At 44.8% G+C, this 20,441-nt stretch overlaps 1 protein-coding gene across 1 annotated transcript; it reads right to left on the reverse strand.

Annotated features, from left to right (window-relative positions):
- Positions 1–1,150: 1,150 nt before the first annotated feature.
- LOC130185716 (disintegrin and metalloproteinase domain-containing protein 11-like) lies at positions 1,151–19,816 on the reverse strand. Its single transcript, XM_056402325.1, has 26 exons — positions 19,244–19,816; positions 18,282–18,472; positions 14,905–14,981; positions 14,456–14,522; positions 12,417–12,499; positions 12,241–12,304; positions 12,052–12,112; positions 11,431–11,612; positions 10,357–10,428; positions 9,962–10,128; positions 9,766–9,850; positions 9,053–9,143; positions 8,397–8,448; positions 7,660–7,759; positions 7,325–7,396; positions 7,075–7,167; positions 6,629–6,709; positions 6,492–6,542; positions 6,351–6,414; positions 6,101–6,206; positions 5,252–5,371; positions 4,977–5,145; positions 4,217–4,328; positions 3,331–3,421; positions 1,985–2,002; positions 1,151–1,672 (listed from the first exon to the last, which is right to left on the reverse strand). Exons 1-26 carry the CDS (start codon positions 19,302–19,304, stop codon positions 1,657–1,659), a joined length of 2,346 nt encoding a protein of 781 aa, XP_056258300.1. The 5' UTR covers positions 19,305–19,816; the 3' UTR covers positions 1,151–1,656.
- Positions 19,817–20,441: the final 625 nt, after the last annotated feature.

Here is a 20,441-nt window from a genome sequence, read left to right on the forward strand (position 1 = left end):
GAGTCTCTGGGCTGTGGCGTTTGCCCAGAACTCGGGGGGGAGGGAGGCTATCAACAAATGTACAAAAGATTCATGACATTTTAGAGATAGCTGGAATGATAAGAGAGATGGCGAGGCAGCTATAGCTCAGCTGCGACGCCACATTTAAAGATGCGTGGACGGCGCTGACTACAGGAGAGATTTGCAGATGCAGGTCGTGTCAAGAGACTCATAGCTATATGTCTTGCTGAAACAGATAAAACTCACTCAATTTTAACATAGCTTTAAATAAATCTTCATACAGTGCATTTAACATTCAGTATATCTTGCACATATTTACAAATAGGTGTGCAATACAGTTGGCTAGTGCTCATTTTCTGTAGATACATGACATAAAAACAGTTGAATTCTTTATTAATGTGCTGCCTTTATGGTGCCATGGCTGCAGCACACAATAGTTTGTAGAAACAAATGATCTTCTAGAGGTAAAAACCTGCCTATCACAGGTAGATAGGAGGAGTGTTAAGGTGTACACGGACACAACTGCCCCTAACACTAATGTAAACACGCGCACATTCTTTCGATTTCTTTAAAAATCTCTCACATCCGCACATTCACTCATGCACACAGACACGCACATTAAACCTAATGGTACAAACTTTGGGCCTAAAAGTGGTGAGCACGCACACAGACGAATATCGTGGAATGTATGTTGGTCGGCCTGTGGTAGGAAACACTAAGTTGCGGTCTCTGCTGCTTCAAAGTTCAGTGTTCGAAAATGATCCCAAAACCATAACACCTAGCTTCCCTTTTTGTACCTGAAAACTCGTGGGGGGGGGGGCAGGTTAAGCACAACGATGAACAGAAACGTCATCGTCTTATATGATAATTAGTCTTTCCCCAGTCTCTCTTTGGAAAACATGCTAACAACAGTCCACTGTGGGGTTTCTTCTCGGTTTTGTCCATGTTGTCAAACTTTGCAGATTAAAACTGATCACTGTCTTCCGTGAGATGCACCTTGTCAAGGCCTGGCCTTGGAGGGTCTGAGCCTCAGGTCCTTCTCCTTTAAGAAAAAAGGAAACTATTCAACTCCTGTGACATGTTTCAGGCTGTTGGATGGCCAGTCTGTGCTCTTGTCCTGCATTTAGCAGGGACTCAAGTGGCGGCCAGGTAAGAGTGTGTGCAGGCAGGCATTGGAAATACAAGTCTCATATTAAATTGGTCCAACGTTGATATGTTCTTTATCAGACTGTCCGAGATGTGAGGAAAGTAGGTACACAGACACCAAAGCACATTCTGAGAGCCACTGGACTGGAGGAAGACCCCGGTGTCTCCCGCAGGGAGAGCCACCTGCTCGCTTTAGGTATTGGCCCGGACACAATCGTCAGTGGCCGGCTGGCAGCAGCCACACAAGTATGATTTGGCTGGTGAGAGGTGAGAGGAGCTCCACAGGCCCACAGGAGGGCCGAGCCCGGCAGGAGGATAGACAACAAGGAGTAGACGGGGGGGGTGTAGAAGACACAATTATCAGAAGAGGTTTGGAGAGATTTTGCGACAGGAGTGGAAGACTTTTTTTTTTTTTTTTTTGTTCCCCTCTTCTCTGACGTGGAAATGACACAGTGGGAGAAGGAAGACAAGAACAGACAGGACATAGAGACAGAAACACAGACAGACGTCTTATCCGCCACCAGATCTGAAAGAAGTGAAGAAACAGAGAGGTCGTTAACAGGAGGAAAAAACGATACAGGCAGTTGCACAGATGACAGGATGAAGATGCTTGAAAAATGGATGAAGACATTTTGCTATAAACGATAAAGGAAGGATTTTATGTGAGTGGAGACAAGAATGGGGATTTTTTTTTAAGCAAGAATTGATAAAAAGTGAAGCATTCAAGCATTTAGAGTCTAAAAGGGATGATCAGATGGTGGATGAATGAGTAAGTAGCTGGGTGGGTGGGGGGGTGTTTTGCTCCGTGGACAGGACTTCACAAGTTTCAAGGTTATACCTTCCTCTTCGAATGTTCCTGCATCCCATGAGCACACACCGAGAGAAAAGACAAAATGTCAATACATGTCAATGACAATAGCAAAAATAACTAACACTACTAATTCTTTTAGAGGCATGTTATAAAGCTGATCATTTAACATTAGATCTTCACATTAACAGTACAGCTGTGCAAGAAAAAGATAAATCATTCTACAGTTATAATTAATCAAAGCATACACAGGATTTAATATCAAATGTGGACAGAAAACATGAATCAATGTTTGAATCATTTTCTTCCATGTTGGACTGGCTACTGTATCATAATTCAGATTTTAGAGGAAAAACATGAATCAAACAATGACTCAGTCAGTCATTTAATCCATTATTCATCTACCAGTCCTTTCCAAAATCTTTCTTGCCAGACTATAGTGATGGAACCACATGCAGCAGGTCTACAGCGCTCATGGCACTGACCCTCTGAGTCCCATAGAGCCTGACAGGGCGTTACACCAGACACCATCACACCCTCCCTCTACGCCAGAGGTCTGACTAGGAAGAGATGACTTCCTGTGAACAGCTCATGCACACATGCACAGACACTTAACCTCTGACCCTAAAAGGACTGACGACATGGTATAAGTCTTTAAAATGTAGCTTTTCAGTTAACCAGGCTTTTCATCAGCCACAAACGTCTAACGAATCGCAGTGAGAGTGAGGTGGGAGCAGTCCTTTTAGGGCAGAATATAAGGAGTGGACAATAGCCAGCATACACAGGAGCAGCAGTGCAGAAGATGCACTGCAGCGAGCGCATTTGGGGATGCTGCCTAAAGGAGAAAATAAGGAACTAAAATAAAATAGCACCATAGGTAAAACATTAAAAAGTGAATCCACTGTAGCCATTGAGCTTTTCGTTACTACACAGAGACTGATGGCTGGGGAAACTGCAATCGGGGGGAACTTCCAGATGTGGCACCAGTGGAGTTAAGTCACGGCAGTTCTAGTGGTCATGAGAGAAGTGCTGCGATGGATCCTGGCAGAAAAAAACATCTCGGTCCTGCCCTGTCCACGCTACAGAAGGCTGGGCTCGTAAGGGGAGGGGGAGGGGGGGGGAGGAAAAGTGCAGGATGGAGCTCAGAGTTGATAACAGATCTGATCAGAGTAAATAAAACTATTTCATACGGAGTTCAACGCCAAAAGCAGTTCAAGCATTAGCACGTCTCAGACTTGGCTCCCCAGCTCCCCTTCCTGGGTCGGGAGCCGACTTGCAAACGGGCATGTTATTTTAGAGGGGTGAGCGTGGGAGGGGCAGGGGGGGTCCTTTAGGTAGAAGCAGACAGGTACACAAAGGCATGCCAGAACTCTTACTTAAATCCCCATCCTGTTCCCCCTAGGACTATAGCTGCCAGGAGAATAGCACCTGCGATGGACCCTATTATGATATTGGTGCCACTGGGACCTGCGCAGAGGAAGGAGGGGGGGGAGGAAGGGTGCGGAGGAGGAGGAGGGGGAGGAAGAGGAAGGGCAGAAACAAAACAACACCACTAAAAAACACACGTCAGAGGACAGCATCAACACGGTACATCAACAACATCAACTAGAGAGAGAGAGAGAGAGAGGGGGAGAGAGATACCTGCAGACAGAGAAATGAGGGGGAAGAGGAGGAAACCAGCACGTCGGGTGGAGGTGGGAGAACGGGCGGGTGAGCGAGGGAGGTCAGGGAAGACAACAGTTACAAAAGAAAAATGAAGGAGAGAGTATTTTATTATTTTGTTCTCATTCTCCCTCTCCTGCTCTTTTAGCTGGACACCCTCTTGCTCAGGGTGGCTTTGGCTTTTTTGGCCCTATGAGAGCAGCTGCTCAATATCTCTGTGTCATTGGCAGACTGGAAGAAAGTAAGGAAGACATTTGAAGATGGCGGTGCCTGCAAGACATACATACATCACCACCATACACACGTACACCGACATACTGTGCATGCACATATGCTCTGATGGAAAAACGTGTCTCCACACACACCCACACTCTCACACACCAACACTGAAACCAAGACGCAGCAGGAAGGAAAACACTGTGGCCTAAATATTGATGTTAACGTTCTCACAGTGATCAGGTGAGCTGTTCTTAGTGTTTGAGGAAATGATGTGGTGATCTGCTCCGGCACATGGAGAAGCTACAGTGATGATGGGGGGAGACTATGAGGGGGATATGAGAAGCGGACAGAAAAGAGAGACATGGGTAGTTTCGGATGGACCTTTCTTCTCGGGGCCCGTTGGGACTGTAGGCTCAGGGATGGGATCAAAGACGCTGCAGTCCTTCCCTGTGTAGTCCCTGTCGCAGATACACTTCACCTCGTTACTGCAGGTCTGTGAGAGAGAGAGAGAGAGAGAGAGAGAGAGAGAGAGAGAGAGAGAGAGAGAGAGAGGGAGAGAGGGAGATGAAAATCAAGCACAATGCCTACAAATAGACAAAGTCCAGCACAGAGAAAAGTTAAAAACAGCTATGTAGCCAGTTAGCATGGATATGGTGGTTTGCAAGTCGAAAGACATCTCTGCACGGTGTTAGGGGTGTAATGGTACATGGATTTGTGCCGTGCCGTTCAGTACAGGATGTCCGGTTCAGTTCGTGGTGGGATCCAAATGAATATAATCTAGCTTTAACCATGCACATTACGTGCATAACCTTCATGCTCTGATGGTTAGGCTACCGACATGTTAGTGAATAAAATCAAAGCAGTAGTGTGCATGTCATAAAGGGTTACTCCTAACTGCAGAAACCTGGGTTTGAATCTGACCGTGGCTTTAAATGCTGTTAAAATAACACCTACATGTAACACAGACATATTTTAGCCTGAAAATGCTGAAGAAGAACAAATCTTTAAAAGCAATGGTTATATTTAAATGTGAAGCAGGTCTTAAATACATGTTAGATTACAGGAACTAAAATGCTTTTGAAACAATGGTAATCATTGCATCCCGGGAAGGTTCACAATTTTCTTTTATTTATTTTTTTACCCCGTGGTCGGAACAGATGCGCCCAGAGTTGGATCCCGCACAGGTGCTGAGGTTGAACGCCGCCACAGGGAGGCAGCGTCGCTCCAAACACATCATGTTGGGGCCACAGGGAGCGCCATCCTCCACATAGCCCAGATCAGAGCCATCCTCCAGCAGAGCATGGCCACCTCTGAGTGAAGCATCCAGACGGGTGGGAGAAGAGGTGTAAAGCTAGCTAACAAGCTTAGGGACACAGATTTGAAATTTTTTGGATTAGATGGATATGACACACTTACCTGCAGTCCAGGTATTTGTTTTGATGATAGAGGGTGAAGCTGGTCACCTCGCCCTGCAGGTCTCCGAACTTTGGCTTCGTCGTCACGTTGGCACAGAACAAGAAGCCGCATAAAACATCACTGAAACAGAAAGAAGTAAATGACAGAGGACAATGCACATCAAACTTGTGCTGTGTTCACAGTAGTCCACTTTTTTTTTGTTTTCAAAAGTTGATCTGGGACATTTTTTATGGTCATCTAGGTTTCCAACTACATGTTAGAATCCAGTGGCAACCTTTCAGGCTGAAAAATTAAGCCAACACCAAAGTATCAAAAACAGACGCTTGAGGCTGACTCCAAAAGTGAGTCGATCCCCATAAACTCATGTTTAAATGTCCAAGTTTACAGCTGAAATAAATATGTCTTGGTCTCTATAGCTAATTTCCTTCTTCATGAAAACTGTACGGAGGGTGAACTTTTGTGAGTGTATGCTTACCACAAGCCAGCATTTTTGGATTAACTGAGAGTTAGGGGTGGAGTCAGGCGCTGCCAAATTGGTGTTGGCGGAGCAGCTGACTCTGAGCAGCTGACGCTGAGCTTCAAAATCTCTCTTCAGGAACCTATTTGAGACAGAGGCTACTTCCATCTTTATATACAGTCTATGAAAACAACCAAATCCCCTCAAATACATTGGTTTTGGTCTTTTCATTGGATTTGGTGAAAATTATTAACTGAAGCCAGTCTTCTCCTCTCTGCAGACTTCAGACTCAAACTATAGCAGTGCACCCTCCGCTTAAAATGCAGCTGAGCCACCACTTTCTTTTGCACAATAAAGTGAGCAGTAAAGGGAATCAGGGATGAGTTACTCACGGCTTGTTGCACTGCAGCCAGCCCTGGCCTTCAGGACCTGGACCACAGTTGCCTTTTTCTGTCCCCTCAGCATTCAGCTTCTCGTAACAAAACCTGTCTGCTGAATCTGGGCGGGCAAACGAACATGTTTAGATTATAGCAAGGAGAGTGAGACGACGGCCAAACATGGGTACACACTGTGCATGGATACATAATAAGCTATAAAACATGCATATTTGATGGTTGTGCTGTACATGTGTTTTATACTTACTATAGCCCCAAAGTCCCCTACACTGCCCGTCACGTGTCCTGCATCGTCCACCGTAACATCGGCCCTGAAGAGATAAAGCAACAGTAGTGTGTGTCAGAGTGAGCCGCAGACTACAGAAACGTGCCACAACCCGGCCATTACCTGACTGGTATCACACATGTAGCCATCCAGCTTGTGGACATTATGAGGGCACTGCAAAAGAAGAGAAGGACATCATGAACTGGATACTCCGGTCGATCTTACAGTTTTTGCCCAGTGTCGCATCCACTCAGCTCTACCTGGCTGGAGTCTCCGGTGCAGGTCTCCGAGATATCACAGTCGTTCACAGCATCTCGACACACCACGCCCCTCCGCTCATACTAGGGCACAGCATCAAAAGGCATCAGGTACATCCAGTACTTTATTAGTGATCATACAGATGATTTCTAATGCATGTCAATGCACCACAATATGCAATATGCAGAGATAAGACATGACTTTTCTTATTCCTGTTTAAAGCACCAGACACGCTGAGGTTTGTTCCATGCAGGAATAACTGTTATAAGTACAAATATTATTTCCAGTTATTTCTTTTCTAGTTTTCTTTTTGAGAATTCATAGTGCAGCAGATGTTTTGGCTCAAGAGTCTTTCACTTTTTTTTCTACATGTAAGGAGAATTTGTATTTCATTCAGTTCATTTCTTTGCGTCCATTTTTTGCTTCTCTGTAATAAAGGTTACCTCACCTTGCAGCCACTGCAGCAGAGTCCATTACTGCACATGGCATCATGGGTAAGTGTGCACTTTTTACAGCAGGCTCCTCCATTGCGGGCACACTCCTGCAGGCACACACATGAAAAGAAGCCATCAGTTCTGTTTCAGAAAAAAACACCACACCGTCCAGTGCTCTCACAGAGACAGGACGTGGCAGCGCTGCCCATCTGCAGCAGGTTTAAGAGCTGGCTTTCACGCTGCCATGTCCAACTGGCTACTCACCACCTGGGATCCACAATCACACTCCTCCCCTGGCTCCACGAAGCCATTCCCACACTCTGGAGGATCCAACAGCTGAGAGAGACCGAGAGGGAGATGTATGAGCACATACTGTATATATGTAGGAGACAGATGGACGAGACATGAGTCCATGTGTCGGTAATATAGAGATGAGACGAGAGGCACGTCTCTTAAAGCAGGAAAAAAAAAAAAAGAAACTTTAGTCCTGTATGTGAATGTGTGTTCTGATGGAAACGAGGATAATTCGTTAGTCTATAAATAATGACACTCAGAGGCGGCTCCTGTCACCACATCCTACATCCCCACATGGCCCTCACCTTGTTGGGCTTGTTGAAGAGGCAGCTCCCGCCCCCCTGGAGTAAGAACTGGATGTACTCGTCAATACTGCAGCGAGAAAACTTTCTGGGCAGATAGTATCTGTGTTCACACACACACACACACACACACACACACACACACACACACACACACACACACACACACACACACACAAAGATCGAGACCACGACATGACAAGAAAATCAAATAACAAACAGCATAATGCATTTCTACCAGTGAAGAATGCCAGATCCACTGTGGGTGTCTGTGCCATCACTTTGCAATCTGACAGAAATGTTACCATCTGTAGTAAGATATTGCTCAAATGAATAATTGAAATCTTTATTGTTCCATCTGGTGGGGAGAGCCAAATCCAAATCGCTCATATAGTAAATACTTTTAATTCACCATTTGTGATTCTTTTACAGAGAGCTGCATGCTGATGTCTGATGTTTCTACAAATTTGCTTAATGCATCAGATACAAGCTGTGATCATCACTGGCTTCGGTGCACTGAAGTAAAAGTCAAAGCATCCCTCTGTTACAGGTGTTTAATTTGTCTAATTGAGTGAAATGAATGGAACAAATCGCAGGTTGGAGGGAGTGCAACAAGGAAACACTCCTGCTGTCATGTCAACAAAGAGAGAGCGAGAGAGAGAGAGAGAGAGAGAGAGAGAGAAGTGTTTTACAGGTGTTACAAGTGTGTTATGGTTTTTTTTTTGTCAGTGGATCTTTACCCCGTGTCTTCCATGATGCAGCCCAGCCAGGTGTCTGGGCACCTGCAGTCTCCTGTGAGGACGAGCAGAAGGAAGGAGGACGCAGAGGAGAGTGGGAGAAAAGTGATGTAAGTAAACCAGGGGGGAATATAACCGGCTTCACATGCTGCAGCACGTCTTGAGAAACAGCTCTACGTATGACAGAGAAGAAAGGCTTCCCATAGACCCGCTACCTCTCCTCGTGACAGCGGTATGTATTGTGTGCACTGAGCTCTTGTCCTGGCATTGAATAATGGACCTGATGGCTCTTCAACATTAATCACACGGCCCATTGTTCAGTGGCAGCGATGCTCTAACCACCAACCCCTCATTCTTGGACGCAGGTGACTAATCACCTAATGGAGAAGTCTAATTACAGAAGAGAACTGCTGGACGGGGATACCAATGCAGAGCCTACGATCTCAGCCAACACCCCCCACCACACACACACACACACACACACACACACACACACCACACACACACACACACACACACACACACACACACACACACTCCCATCACACCCAGCTATCAATCCCTCTGCCTCTGCCTGCTTTGCTGATTTATTCAGCTGGTTTATAGATCTCTCTCCATCCTTCTAACCTGCATTATAAAGCTTTCCGCTTGTCTTTTACCTGCAGAGTTACGGGCGTTGTTCCACCTCATCCCGATGTTCTGTCCAAGACTCTGGCACAAAGTGATGGCCATTGCACCGACATTCCCATACTGAAATGAATACATATTGAATCCATACATGAGAGCTTTATTGGGAGATGGGAGGAACACTAATGTATAATCCTCTGGCTAACTTGAGTTGCACTAAGTCGAACAGGGGGAAACAGTCTGCCTCTGTCCAAATGAAACAAAATCTACATAACAGCAGCTTTAAAGTTCATTAATTAATGTCTCATATCTCATTTTTTTCATTTGTGCAAAAACAGAAGTTGATGACAGTCTGCTGTTTTACCAGGGTTATATGCAGGACTCTTCCTTGCTAGGACCAGTAAAATACTGAGCCAGCTCTTAGATGGAGCCAGTGACCCATAAGTCCTCTCAAAACCTAGATTAAACTTGGCTCTGTTACTCCAGACCTTTACACTTCCATTTTAAGTCTGATCTCAACTTTAAAAGGACAGTTGAAGTCGTTTCACTGATTTTCCATTTTGGTTTAAGTTATTAAACTTAGTTTTACTGATGAATGGTTTAATTCAAATTGTGAAAGAAATGTGAGATTAAATTAAAAAACATTTCAAACTATGTTTGGCTAAATCTTGGTTAACCCTGACTTTTGTTTAAATGAATCCCTGTTGATGCCAAAGTGAATGGGAGCTTCTCAGACTGTCCTCACCTCGTTGATTCCTCCTCCCCTGGTTAGAGAGCACACTCCTCCTGTGTAGGCCGTCCCACTGCGGCTGCTGTGAAAATTACGCCCTCTGAGGTGCACAGGGAAAAAAATAAAGACATTATATGAATTAAAACCTAAACTAGTATCCAAACATCAAGCTTTACTTCTGTGGAAATTTTTCTCTTGCAAGTTGTCTTACGAGAAAAGGTGGACGACATCGCTCTGCTCTTTGATGTTGTCTTTCCTGTATTTCATGAAGTTCTGCAGCGTTATCAATGGGTCTTCAACTACTGGCATCATATTTTTAGGGGCCCAGGTCTCCATGGCAACCAGCACGATCCTTGTGTTCAGCTGCTCCTTGTAGATCTGGGGACCAAAAATGCCCATCAGTCTACTGCTTTGTTGGCCTGGCACCTGTGCTGCGAGCCGAGCACTGAACATGGAGAGCTGAGCGCTATCAGGGATAAATAATTTCCAAATGTGGAAATGTGCACACACACACACACACACACACACGCTTTCTAGACAGGTGGCAGCGTGTGTATGCAGAGTTTAGCAGTAGGAGGATTATAATCCTACAAACAAAGCTCTTACCGCATCTGCCATGTTGACCACTGCTTTGGCAAAGTTCTTGGTTTGGCTAGTTGAGCGACGCAGCTGTACAAACTGTGGAGAGACACAGATGGCATAAAGAATGGATCACAATCACACACACACACACACACACACACACACACAAATACAGTATATATATAAACACACGTTTGTATTTCTATACTTGTAAGGACCCTCATCATTATAAGGCATCATTGATTTTATTTCCATGTATTACTCACATCAACAGCCCACAAAGGCAACGTTATTCATAATAGTGTTACATAACAGACATCTAAACACTGTGCTGTACGTACTGTCTGCACTGTTGATCTCATACATCCCCTTCCTCTGATAAAAAGTCAGACAAGTCTATTCACTCAACTTAATGTCGTAAAACAGCAGAGACTGTTTTTTTACAGCATCTATTTTCATCTCTTTCCGAGGGTATAAAACAATAATAATTGTTATTATAAAATATTATTAAAAATTATAATTTCCCGCTCTGCCAGACGTGCTTGCACCTTGGTGGACTGCTATTATAATGGCACAGTGTTTCACACAGAGATAGATTCTATATCTGGTCAGTGAGCCCAGGCCTGACACACGTATGTAGACGCATATTACTGTCTTGACAATGCGCCCTAAAAATAACAGTGAAATACTGACACTGACTTACAACCAGGTTTTTGTTGGTCAATCACGCAATCACTTTCAGCTGCTTCATGAAAGCAATGTGGTAATAATGCGCCTGACCACACCTCTCTTTAAGACCAACGCGGCCATGGGCGCAAGTTTATTTGCTATTTAAACGGTGCGGGCACTGGATGGGAAAATCACAACTGGACACTTTGCACTTTGCGCCGGGTGTAAGATGAGGCCCATAATGTTCATGTATGCAAAGCTTTGTAGTAAAATTCTGAACCTATGACAGCTAAAGCTTTTCACTGCGGTTCCCACCCGTTAGAGAAGAACCTGGTGTATGGTTACCCACACAAACCGTGCTGGCAGCTCATCCTCTCTGACCTCTAATTTCTCTGCAGTAACCGGCAGCCAAATATACATTTAACTCACCATTTCATTGTCGTTGACCACCATCAACTCAATGTATTTGGTCTCAGTCTGGACAGAGGGCTTGCGCACAAATCTCTTGGAGCGCTTCAGCCCCCCGGACACCTGCTGCTCCCTCGTTTGGTCTGGCCTGGCGTCATCGCCGTCACCTCCCGTGCTATCCCACTCACTGTCCTCTGTACAGTCTGCACACACAGAGAAGCAGAGCTGCAGGCAGTTGGGGCAATAATACAGTTACAGAGCAACAAATTAAAATCTCAATTTCAGTCAAAACACCTGTAACTGTAATCAACCCTGTTTGAAATGACTAAAAATTACATCCCATTTAATTATCACATTGGTTTTGTCCTGTCTCACTGGTTTAAGCAATTCCTATCTTTTTGATTTCACTTCCAATTTTTGAGCATGAGAGAAAGGCCACAGTTGCCGTTTGGAGGTTTACTGGGCAGTAGTATAAGCAGTAGCATGGAATATTAAGTAACATTCACTTTAAAATGACAATGGACAGGTGTAATTACTCGAACTGAAGGAAAGGTGGTTATAAGATGAGCAGGTAAGAAAAGACAATATCATTCTGATGTGACATGAGCGTCAGTGGTAACTAGCAACTAGGAACTCATGTACCTGCGCAGAGGGGGGACAGTCTGATATCAGGCATCCTGCGGATTAAGTGAGCGCCATCACCCTTTAACAGAATAAATCCAAATGACATTAGACACATTAGGACCTAAAAATGACAAAATCAGACTCCAGGATTAAATTCTCTACCGTGCTCATCAACAACACTACAGCTGTGATCCAAGGACTGTTTACCTGATTGGTCCCATTGTGCACCGGCTCGATCCCGTAAGAGAAGAAGCCATCAGAGAACATCCCGCTGAGGAGCAACATGAGAGAGACAGTGAGATTCAGAGCAGGGTTTAGAGACATGATTATGTATGTAGAAAAATTAAGCAGGCCATCTTTGATGTTACAAATAAAGGGCTCACCACAGGCCGTGGCAGGTGGAGACAGCTGCCCAGGACTCTGGTAAACCTCTTAACCTTCCCTGGTAGTAGCAGTGCTCCCCTCCCTGTGAACACAACACACCCCTGTTTCATCAAACAGCCAATACTGACTCACTTCAGGCCTCACAGGCACAGGCTTTTACACTTCAACACATATCATGATAGGTCGGCTCTGAGGAAAAAACCTCTCACAACCTCTGCATATGTGGCTCCCGTCTCCCTCTTACCCCGCTTTGGAGTTTATGGAACCGTTTGTGACCTACTTGTGTCCTGTGCTCTACTACACTCTATTCTCCTCCACTGGCAACAGCGGTGGAGGTAGACCCAGCACAAGGATCTCTTCAATAAATCAACACTTGTGTGGCCCACACAGTCAGATCTGAGGATTTAACATGGAGTAATGCAGCAGGCAAGCTGCAACTGAGAGACACGAGATGAAAGGGAAAAAGGAGAAATCCGCTCTGTTCTTTTTTGTCCTTTTAACAACCTTGACTGCCGCAGCAGAGCCCTGGCTTTCATCTCCTGAAAGCAACCCCCCACCAAAAAGTGGGCGCGCTGCTTCACGAGGTCACGGTGGTGAAGATGAACCACCAGGAGAGGTGAGAAAAGTGAGGAACACTTGTTCACCTGGATCAAATTGAGTTCAGCGGGGTGTCTCGGCATCGCAACAACATCTGAGGCAAACAACGCCTTCATGTCCTGAACAAAAATAAATAAAAGGGTTTTGACGACAGAGATCGGGCTGGTGATGTGCTGCCCTGAATGCATCACACCTGCCGTGTCCAGCAGCAGCAGCAGCAGCAGCAGCAGCAGCAGCAGCAGCAGCGGCGACAGCAGAGGCGTCACGTGAGGCCTCCATCCAGCTGAGCGACAATCTGGCCTGACTACAGGTCACTGTCACCGGCTCTGCAAGCACTCTGGGAACAAACCCATTGTCTTTGAACACACATAGACTCTGAAATGACTCCTCCCTCATTTCAAACCTCATCTTGCCTTTGTATTAACTGGCATTTTACTCCTTATTTTCCCTCCTCCTCCTCCTCCTCCTCCTCTCTCGCTCTCTCTGTCTTTGAGTCTTCTTTCATTCTCTTCGCTGCCAAGAACTTAATGACACCGCTGAGCTAACTGGTTGCTATGGAAACAGGCTTGTGATTGGTCAGGAGGGCTGAGGGAGAGTTTGGAACGATTGTGGGTGGGGACACGGAGTGCTGCTTGGGTGAGGTGGGTAGCTGTTAGGGGGGTGGGGGGGGGGGCAGTGATGTTTGAACAGGAAAAAAAAACCCCAAAAAAACAAAAACAAAACATTAGCCATCCCTCCTGGCTAGCAGACTGCAGTGACATTCCTCTGGTCTGTCTTGAGAAGCGCACGTCACATTAGATGTAAAGGCTTTCATCCATGTCCCCATTATCTCCTGACGATTCTCACTCTGAGCTCGCGCTTTTACACCACAGCCTTTTTTTTTGGCTGCCTGAGATAGGCCACAGCAGAGAGGCGTGCGCACGCGACGCTAACAGGCAAACACATGTATGTGTGTGTACAGGACTGTAACATACATAATCCTAATGGTCACATGGCAGCGTGCTTTTGAAGCAGAAAGCACACAATACTGCTTCCGCAAATAGATAGAACCAGGAGGAGGAGATCAAACTGTAGGAACTCCAGCATCACAATTACATAAAAGAATCAGCCTGAGAGGATAAAAACAAACAAAAAGCATGTCTTTTGTTTCTAAAATGAGACCTTAAAATATACATGAGACATAGGATTTATGTTACATAATGAGCTCTACACCATGTGAGGCATCGTATCTGACAAAAGTTTAAATTACTTCTGAGATCCACAGGCGACAGCACCAGTGTAGTGTCAGTTTCTACAGCCACAGAACCGAATGCCGCACGGCAACTCCGGTCATCTCATCAATATGCTGCTTTCTAAGTGTCGAAAAACAAGTTCACTCTCTAAAACCCTCTCAGCACACATCCTCAACCCATGCAAAAACAAACCAAAAAGAAAGTCTTACCACAGACTGCGAGGGTCTGCCATCCTGGTTAAAGTGCCGCTCCACATATTCTGAAGACAGGAGGTGGCTGCAAATAGAGGGAGAGACACTATGAATATCTCTAACAGTGTCATTCCTATCACTGTGTAATCAAAAGTGGTTTCATCAGGGATATTTTCCACCACTTGCTGTCCACTCCAAATGCATTGCACAAAGAATAAGTGAACATATTAACATGTGGTGTTAATAAATGTCAGTGGAAACTCATAAACATCCAGCTGTGTGTGTCAATGTGTGCGGTACTACCCATCTTGTCATGTAACATAATAGAGGGACTAAGTGCATTTGCTTAAGTGCAGGGAAATGCTAATGAGAACAGCTGCAGTAAATTAAGAGCACCCACTGATACTAACGTGTACAATAAAAATAAATAAATAGGATATCTAATGATTTTGGACGGTGATACAAACTGGTTCAGCTCCAGGTCCAGAGTGAAGGTGTGTCCAAAGGCTTCCACTTGGAAACAGCTCTGAGCCAAGTGGACAGGCTGAAAGAAAAAACAGAGAGACAGATTTGACAGCTCATATATTAAAGGGTAACAAAACAATGGTGGTTAAGTGTGTTGCTTTTAAAAAGCCTCATGAATAATTCAGCAGAATCAATAGTGTGTACTCTCTAAAAGCATCTGAGCATCGGAAATAATATGATTGATAAAGTCCTCATTGACGGACATTGGCTGCCAGCGTTCAGGAAGGCATGGCTGCAGAGAGCTACTGCTGTGTGAGAGCTAGGCTGGGGTTTTGTGATAGAGATGGATGGAGAGGGGCTTGACAGAAGGAGGGGAGGAGGAGGAAGAGGAGGAGAAAACTTTTACTGATATCGTCTATGTTCAGCCGAGCTGCGCCAATGTCCCCACTGGACAGCAGCCAGAGCTGGGGAGGTGAGGAGACAGCAGGGCCAGGACAAAGAGAGAGAGAGAGAGAGAGAGAGAGAGAGAGAGAGAGAGAGAGAATGATATTGACTGCAGACTAAACAGTGCATGTCTTCAGCAGCTCTGACTGTGCCAGCGTGGCTTTGATCTCAGTCTGGAGGAACCAGGCTGCAGTGAATCACGGGGCTTTTACTGACAACAGATTTCTTACTATTGTCTTGGAGAGGCTCGAGCATGATGTCCACAAGTGTCTCTGTCTCTGCTCAGTGACCGTTTCACTGCTTTACTTTGACTGTATTCGTGTACTGATGTTTACTGTTCTCACTTCAAGGTCCACTCAGTGCACATCTGTTCTTGTGCTTTCAGTCATATTGCACGATCTTCCTCAGCAGATGGAGATTGCCTCGTCGAAGTTGAAGATTCATAATTAAACTTTTGCGCACAGTTTAAGGAGCGTCTCATCCAAGTTGGTTTAAAACTCGAGACTGAAAGTCTCTGATGCTGATACTTTTCTTCTGAACTGATCCAAGCTGCTACTGATCTTTATAAGCCATAATGGTTATTAAAATGTAAATTACTGAATATCTAATTTAAAAATTCAATATACATTTTTCATTTTTGCTATGGCGGATTTAATTGTTTTTAACGACAGGCTGCTGGATTTGACTGAGATCTGGTCTCACAATAATTTCTGTATCTCATTTATCTCATGTAACATGCATAATAATAATAATCACACAAATCCATTCTCTCTAAACTCTCAAGCTATGAAATTTAATGACTTAATATATTATAAAATGATGCAAATAATGTTCAGAGCTAAATCAAAGTCATTCACAGACGATATACTACAGAGCAAATATGACTTGAGAGATGTTATGGAACAATGGTAATTTGAATTTAAAAATGTGTAATTTGCTTTTGGTTTTCAAAAGGATGATCTGTAAAACTATTTTTGAGGGTTATAAATGTGAGTGATTCCCTTTTTCAATTTATGGAACAATACTAGTTTGTATTTTTAAAAAAATGTGTAATATCCTTTTGGTTCTTAAAACAGTGGTTTATACAGATACTGGTGGGTAGTTTAACTGAAAAGAATGTCGTCAGGCATATATAAGCATTTTGCTTCGGCCTGAGCCTGTTCAGTCACTATTTAATACGTCGACAGTTGACTGTTTTTAGTTTTGTTTTTTTCTGTCCATATTGTTTATATTTACTGTATCATGTGTGATGACTGAATAAAAAAGTACTACTACTACTGACCAGTATCATCAATAACAGGCAGTAGAAGTACATACACCTACCAACTAATAAAGATTATATCCTGGAAACGTATACACCCCTCAGCTTGCAGACAACTGTGATCAAGTCGAACATTTAAAAAGTCTGCTCTTCATGCAAAAACATAAACAACACTTCAAAGAGAACACAACAGGTAATTGAAAAATCACCGAAAACAGTAAATCAAAACCGCCGCCTGATCTATTTCCCGCTCAGCATGAAGTGACAGAAAAGAAAGAAAAAGTTCAGCTCATCTCCTGCTGCTTAATTTATCTTGCCCCTCATTCTAAGCATCTTCAATATTTTAAAAACAAAACACAGCAGGTCTAGACGAGTGCAGCAGCTGACACAGGGACTTCTGCAGCCTTGTCTCCTTGTACAGTGTCATCGTTTGTATTTCATCCATCACTGTCGCTGTTCTTAAATGATATAGCATCAGCCTTGTTTAAGTCCGCTTCTCCTCCTGGGACAACAACAGTCATCTTCACTATAAGTCTTCAAACTAAGTGTGTGTAAGGAGTCTAATGTATTCTCTCATAGCAGCTATATGAACTACATCATATCAGCAGAAAGAAAGAGCGAGAAAGAGAGAGAGAGAGAGAGAGAGGATGGGGAAGAGCTCAAGCCTCTTGGACCATGCAGCACTTCTCACACAGGCCTGCTTCATAATTAATTGGGACATACTTCAACACACCACTGAATAATGAAGAAGTCAGGGGCTCAGCACGGCAGCCGGATGATCGGACGTGATGGCTGAATATTTCAGGAGGGGCTAAGCTTTGTCATCGTGGAGATGGCGGCCACCACAAACAAACATTTAAGCAGCTCTTTGATCAACTGTGCATTAACTACGCTCGCTCAGTGCACAAAGCAGTTCAAAGAGTGTTTGGGTTTCAGAACTTGTTGCTAGATGTTACAACTGGAACCACAACCAGAGCTCAGCTGAGAATAAATGGCTGCGAAGCAACGACTTGTCTGTCCTGGTTTCATCCTGCTGACACGACTTCACTGTGGACATTCAAAGGCATTTTCAGAGACTAACTAGGTCAAAATCACGAGGAGCGAAAAAGACTGCTGCAAGACACCACCCTGCACTGTCATCCCTGTGTAGCAGGAGCCGCATGAGCAGCAGAGAGCTGAGCGCTGCACTGGAAAAATGAGGTTCGCATCAACAGTCTGTCTTGGTACTGTCACACCCCTATATGTGTATGTATATGTACGCACAGCCCTGATACAGTTTCACCGACAGTTGATCTTCCTTGGTAAGGAGGCATGTTGAGACCGGTGTTGACCCCCATTTTATAGGGTTTAGGTCCAAGACAAAATGTACCTACACCTAATGTATCTCTTCGTTAGATGAGGTAATAATGAATTTTCTGATTAAAAAAGCTATTCTCGTACATTGTCCAACTGGGATACTTTCTTTTTAATCAAATCATAGTTAGATTAATCTATTTCTCATTTTGCTAAGAGATTCCTGAAACCTTGTCAAGGACCCCTGGGTGTCCCTGACCCCCATATTAAGACCACTGGGTGGAGAATCCACAGAGAACAGAGTGGTTCAGTATGAAAATAAACACAGTCGGAGAAGTGAGAGAGAAACAGGAGGATATTACATCCAGACTCGCAACTTACCAACGTGTCCCCAGTGCTGTTCTTCACCCTGGTATCCAAGTGGTCGTGAGCCATTTCCTCCTCCGACTTGATCTGCTGCACCAGCCGCTTCGGATAGGTGACCTCGGCCGTGGTGTCACCGCTGTCCTGCCACCCGGCCGGGGTAAACCAGTCCCACATGTCTCCATCCTGCACCGGGCTCCTGTCCTCACCTGCATACAGTGCAAGGAGAACACTCAACACAGGCTTGTGGGCGTGCAGTGGGCTTGGCAAGGTGGCGACACACCTGAGCCTGCCTCCATTTAACCTGCTAGTGTTTTAGTAAGGAAAGTGAATTCTAGAAACCGATTTAAAAGTGATGCATTTTAAAGAAGCCACACTGTGGAGGCATTCATGCCACTGGTCTTTCTTTATGATGATGGTTTGGTGACCTAATTTATCACACTGACCAAGTGAAGATGTTTTTTAAGTCACTGCTGTATTTAAAGGAATTTAGTGGATATAATTAGGTTTTTAGTTTTGGATGAAAAATAATGAATGTACTTACCATATTTCTAATAGGCTCTATAGTTGACATATGCCCATATAGACATATATACTCTGGGCCTATATATCTTTAAATCTCAGGAATCATCAATCAGGCTGCAAAACATATTGTTTTGGTGATTGACAAGTTCTATCATAGTGCTTTTAGATGTTTATTGGATAAAACAGGCTTGTAAATGGTTATGGGTACGTTGGATATAGGCAATGGGGCTGCGTTGGAAATGTGTTGATGCAGCAAATCTACCGCATCGGAGAGGGTTTTCAGGCCAGTAGGCTGCTTGGCACCGAGATCCCGCTACAATAAAATCACAGGCTGCGCCGGGGTCAGAAAAGTGCTGGTGCAAGGGGAAAAAAATTGTGGATGCAAAGGAAATGAAAAGGGTGCTCCCGCTCTTTATCCGAACCCCCTCTCTCCCTCTACTCTCTCTCTCTCTTACCTGAGACTGCAAGCCTCTCGCCCACTGCCGCAAAGACCATGAAGCACCACACCGCCAGCATGATCTTCACATATTCCCCCGGATTACAACATCGAGAGAGCCGCAAAAAATATCACGAACCTGGCCGATGGAGGGGAAGAAAAAAGACCAAAAAGACAGAGCAGAGCACGGCAGAAATGATGGCGAGGATCCAAAGTGAATCTGCTAAACATCTGATGATGCGCGTCCTCTCATCTCTCCCCCTCTCTATGCCGCGCTCTCTCTCTCTCTCTCTCCCTCTCTCTCTCTCGCCCTCTCAGCTCCAGACAACACCGCTACGGAGAATTTGGATTTGCATATCAGAATAATGAAATATGAATCATTGCCTAGGCCTGTGGCGGAGATGATCGATACAGGCCTATCGATTGATCAGTGAGGAAATAGGGAGAGTGCGCGCAACGGATGCATAGCTTCGCAAGGCTGCGCGGGCGCGTATGGGTGTATGGATTAGCTGTGTGTGTGTGTGTGTGTGTGTGTGTGTGTGTGTGTGTGTGTGTGTGTGTGTGTGTGTGTGTGTGTGTGTGTGTAAGCGAATCTGCGGTATGCGGAAACGAAGGGAAGGAGATAGCGAAGAGAAAAGCGTTGGGTCTGCGGTGAGGAGGACACGTGGGACCGTGGTACCCTCCCTCATCCCGAGCAGCCTCCTCCTCCCGTTGCCATGCAGCTCGGCGAAGGGAGAGGATGCGACAGCCTGGCTGCTGAGGTGCACGGCCGAAGAAAAGTCATGAAGGGGGGCGGGGGTGGGTTAGGGATTCACGGTCCATTCATTTTTTCAATACAGCGGTACGAATGGTGCAGTACCTTGGTGTTCCGTCACATGAACATCACAGGTCTGCAGAGGATGAAGGTGTGTCGTGTCACCAACTAGAGACATGACAGCTGAACGCAAAATCTCCCTGACAAACAGACACTAATAAAACACTGTCACATGCTCAAGCAGAAGCTATATGGGATATAACGACACTGTCATTTGTGCTATATATATAAAATAAGAACTATAACTACAATTCCTGAGGACTAATATTAAAATGATTATAATCTCCACAATTTGAGTTCTAGGCAATACTAGTGGCTGCATTTCTAAAAACCTTGGTGGTGATTAAAGGCAGGTCAGCCTATTTCCCTCTTTTGATATTTACAAAAATTGGTTTCCACTTAA

This window comes from Seriola aureovittata, chromosome 17 (assembly GCF_021018895.1).
Source record: "Seriola aureovittata isolate HTS-2021-v1 ecotype China chromosome 17, ASM2101889v1, whole genome shotgun sequence".
Classification (NCBI taxonomy): domain Eukaryota; kingdom Metazoa; phylum Chordata; class Actinopteri; order Carangiformes; family Carangidae; genus Seriola; species Seriola aureovittata.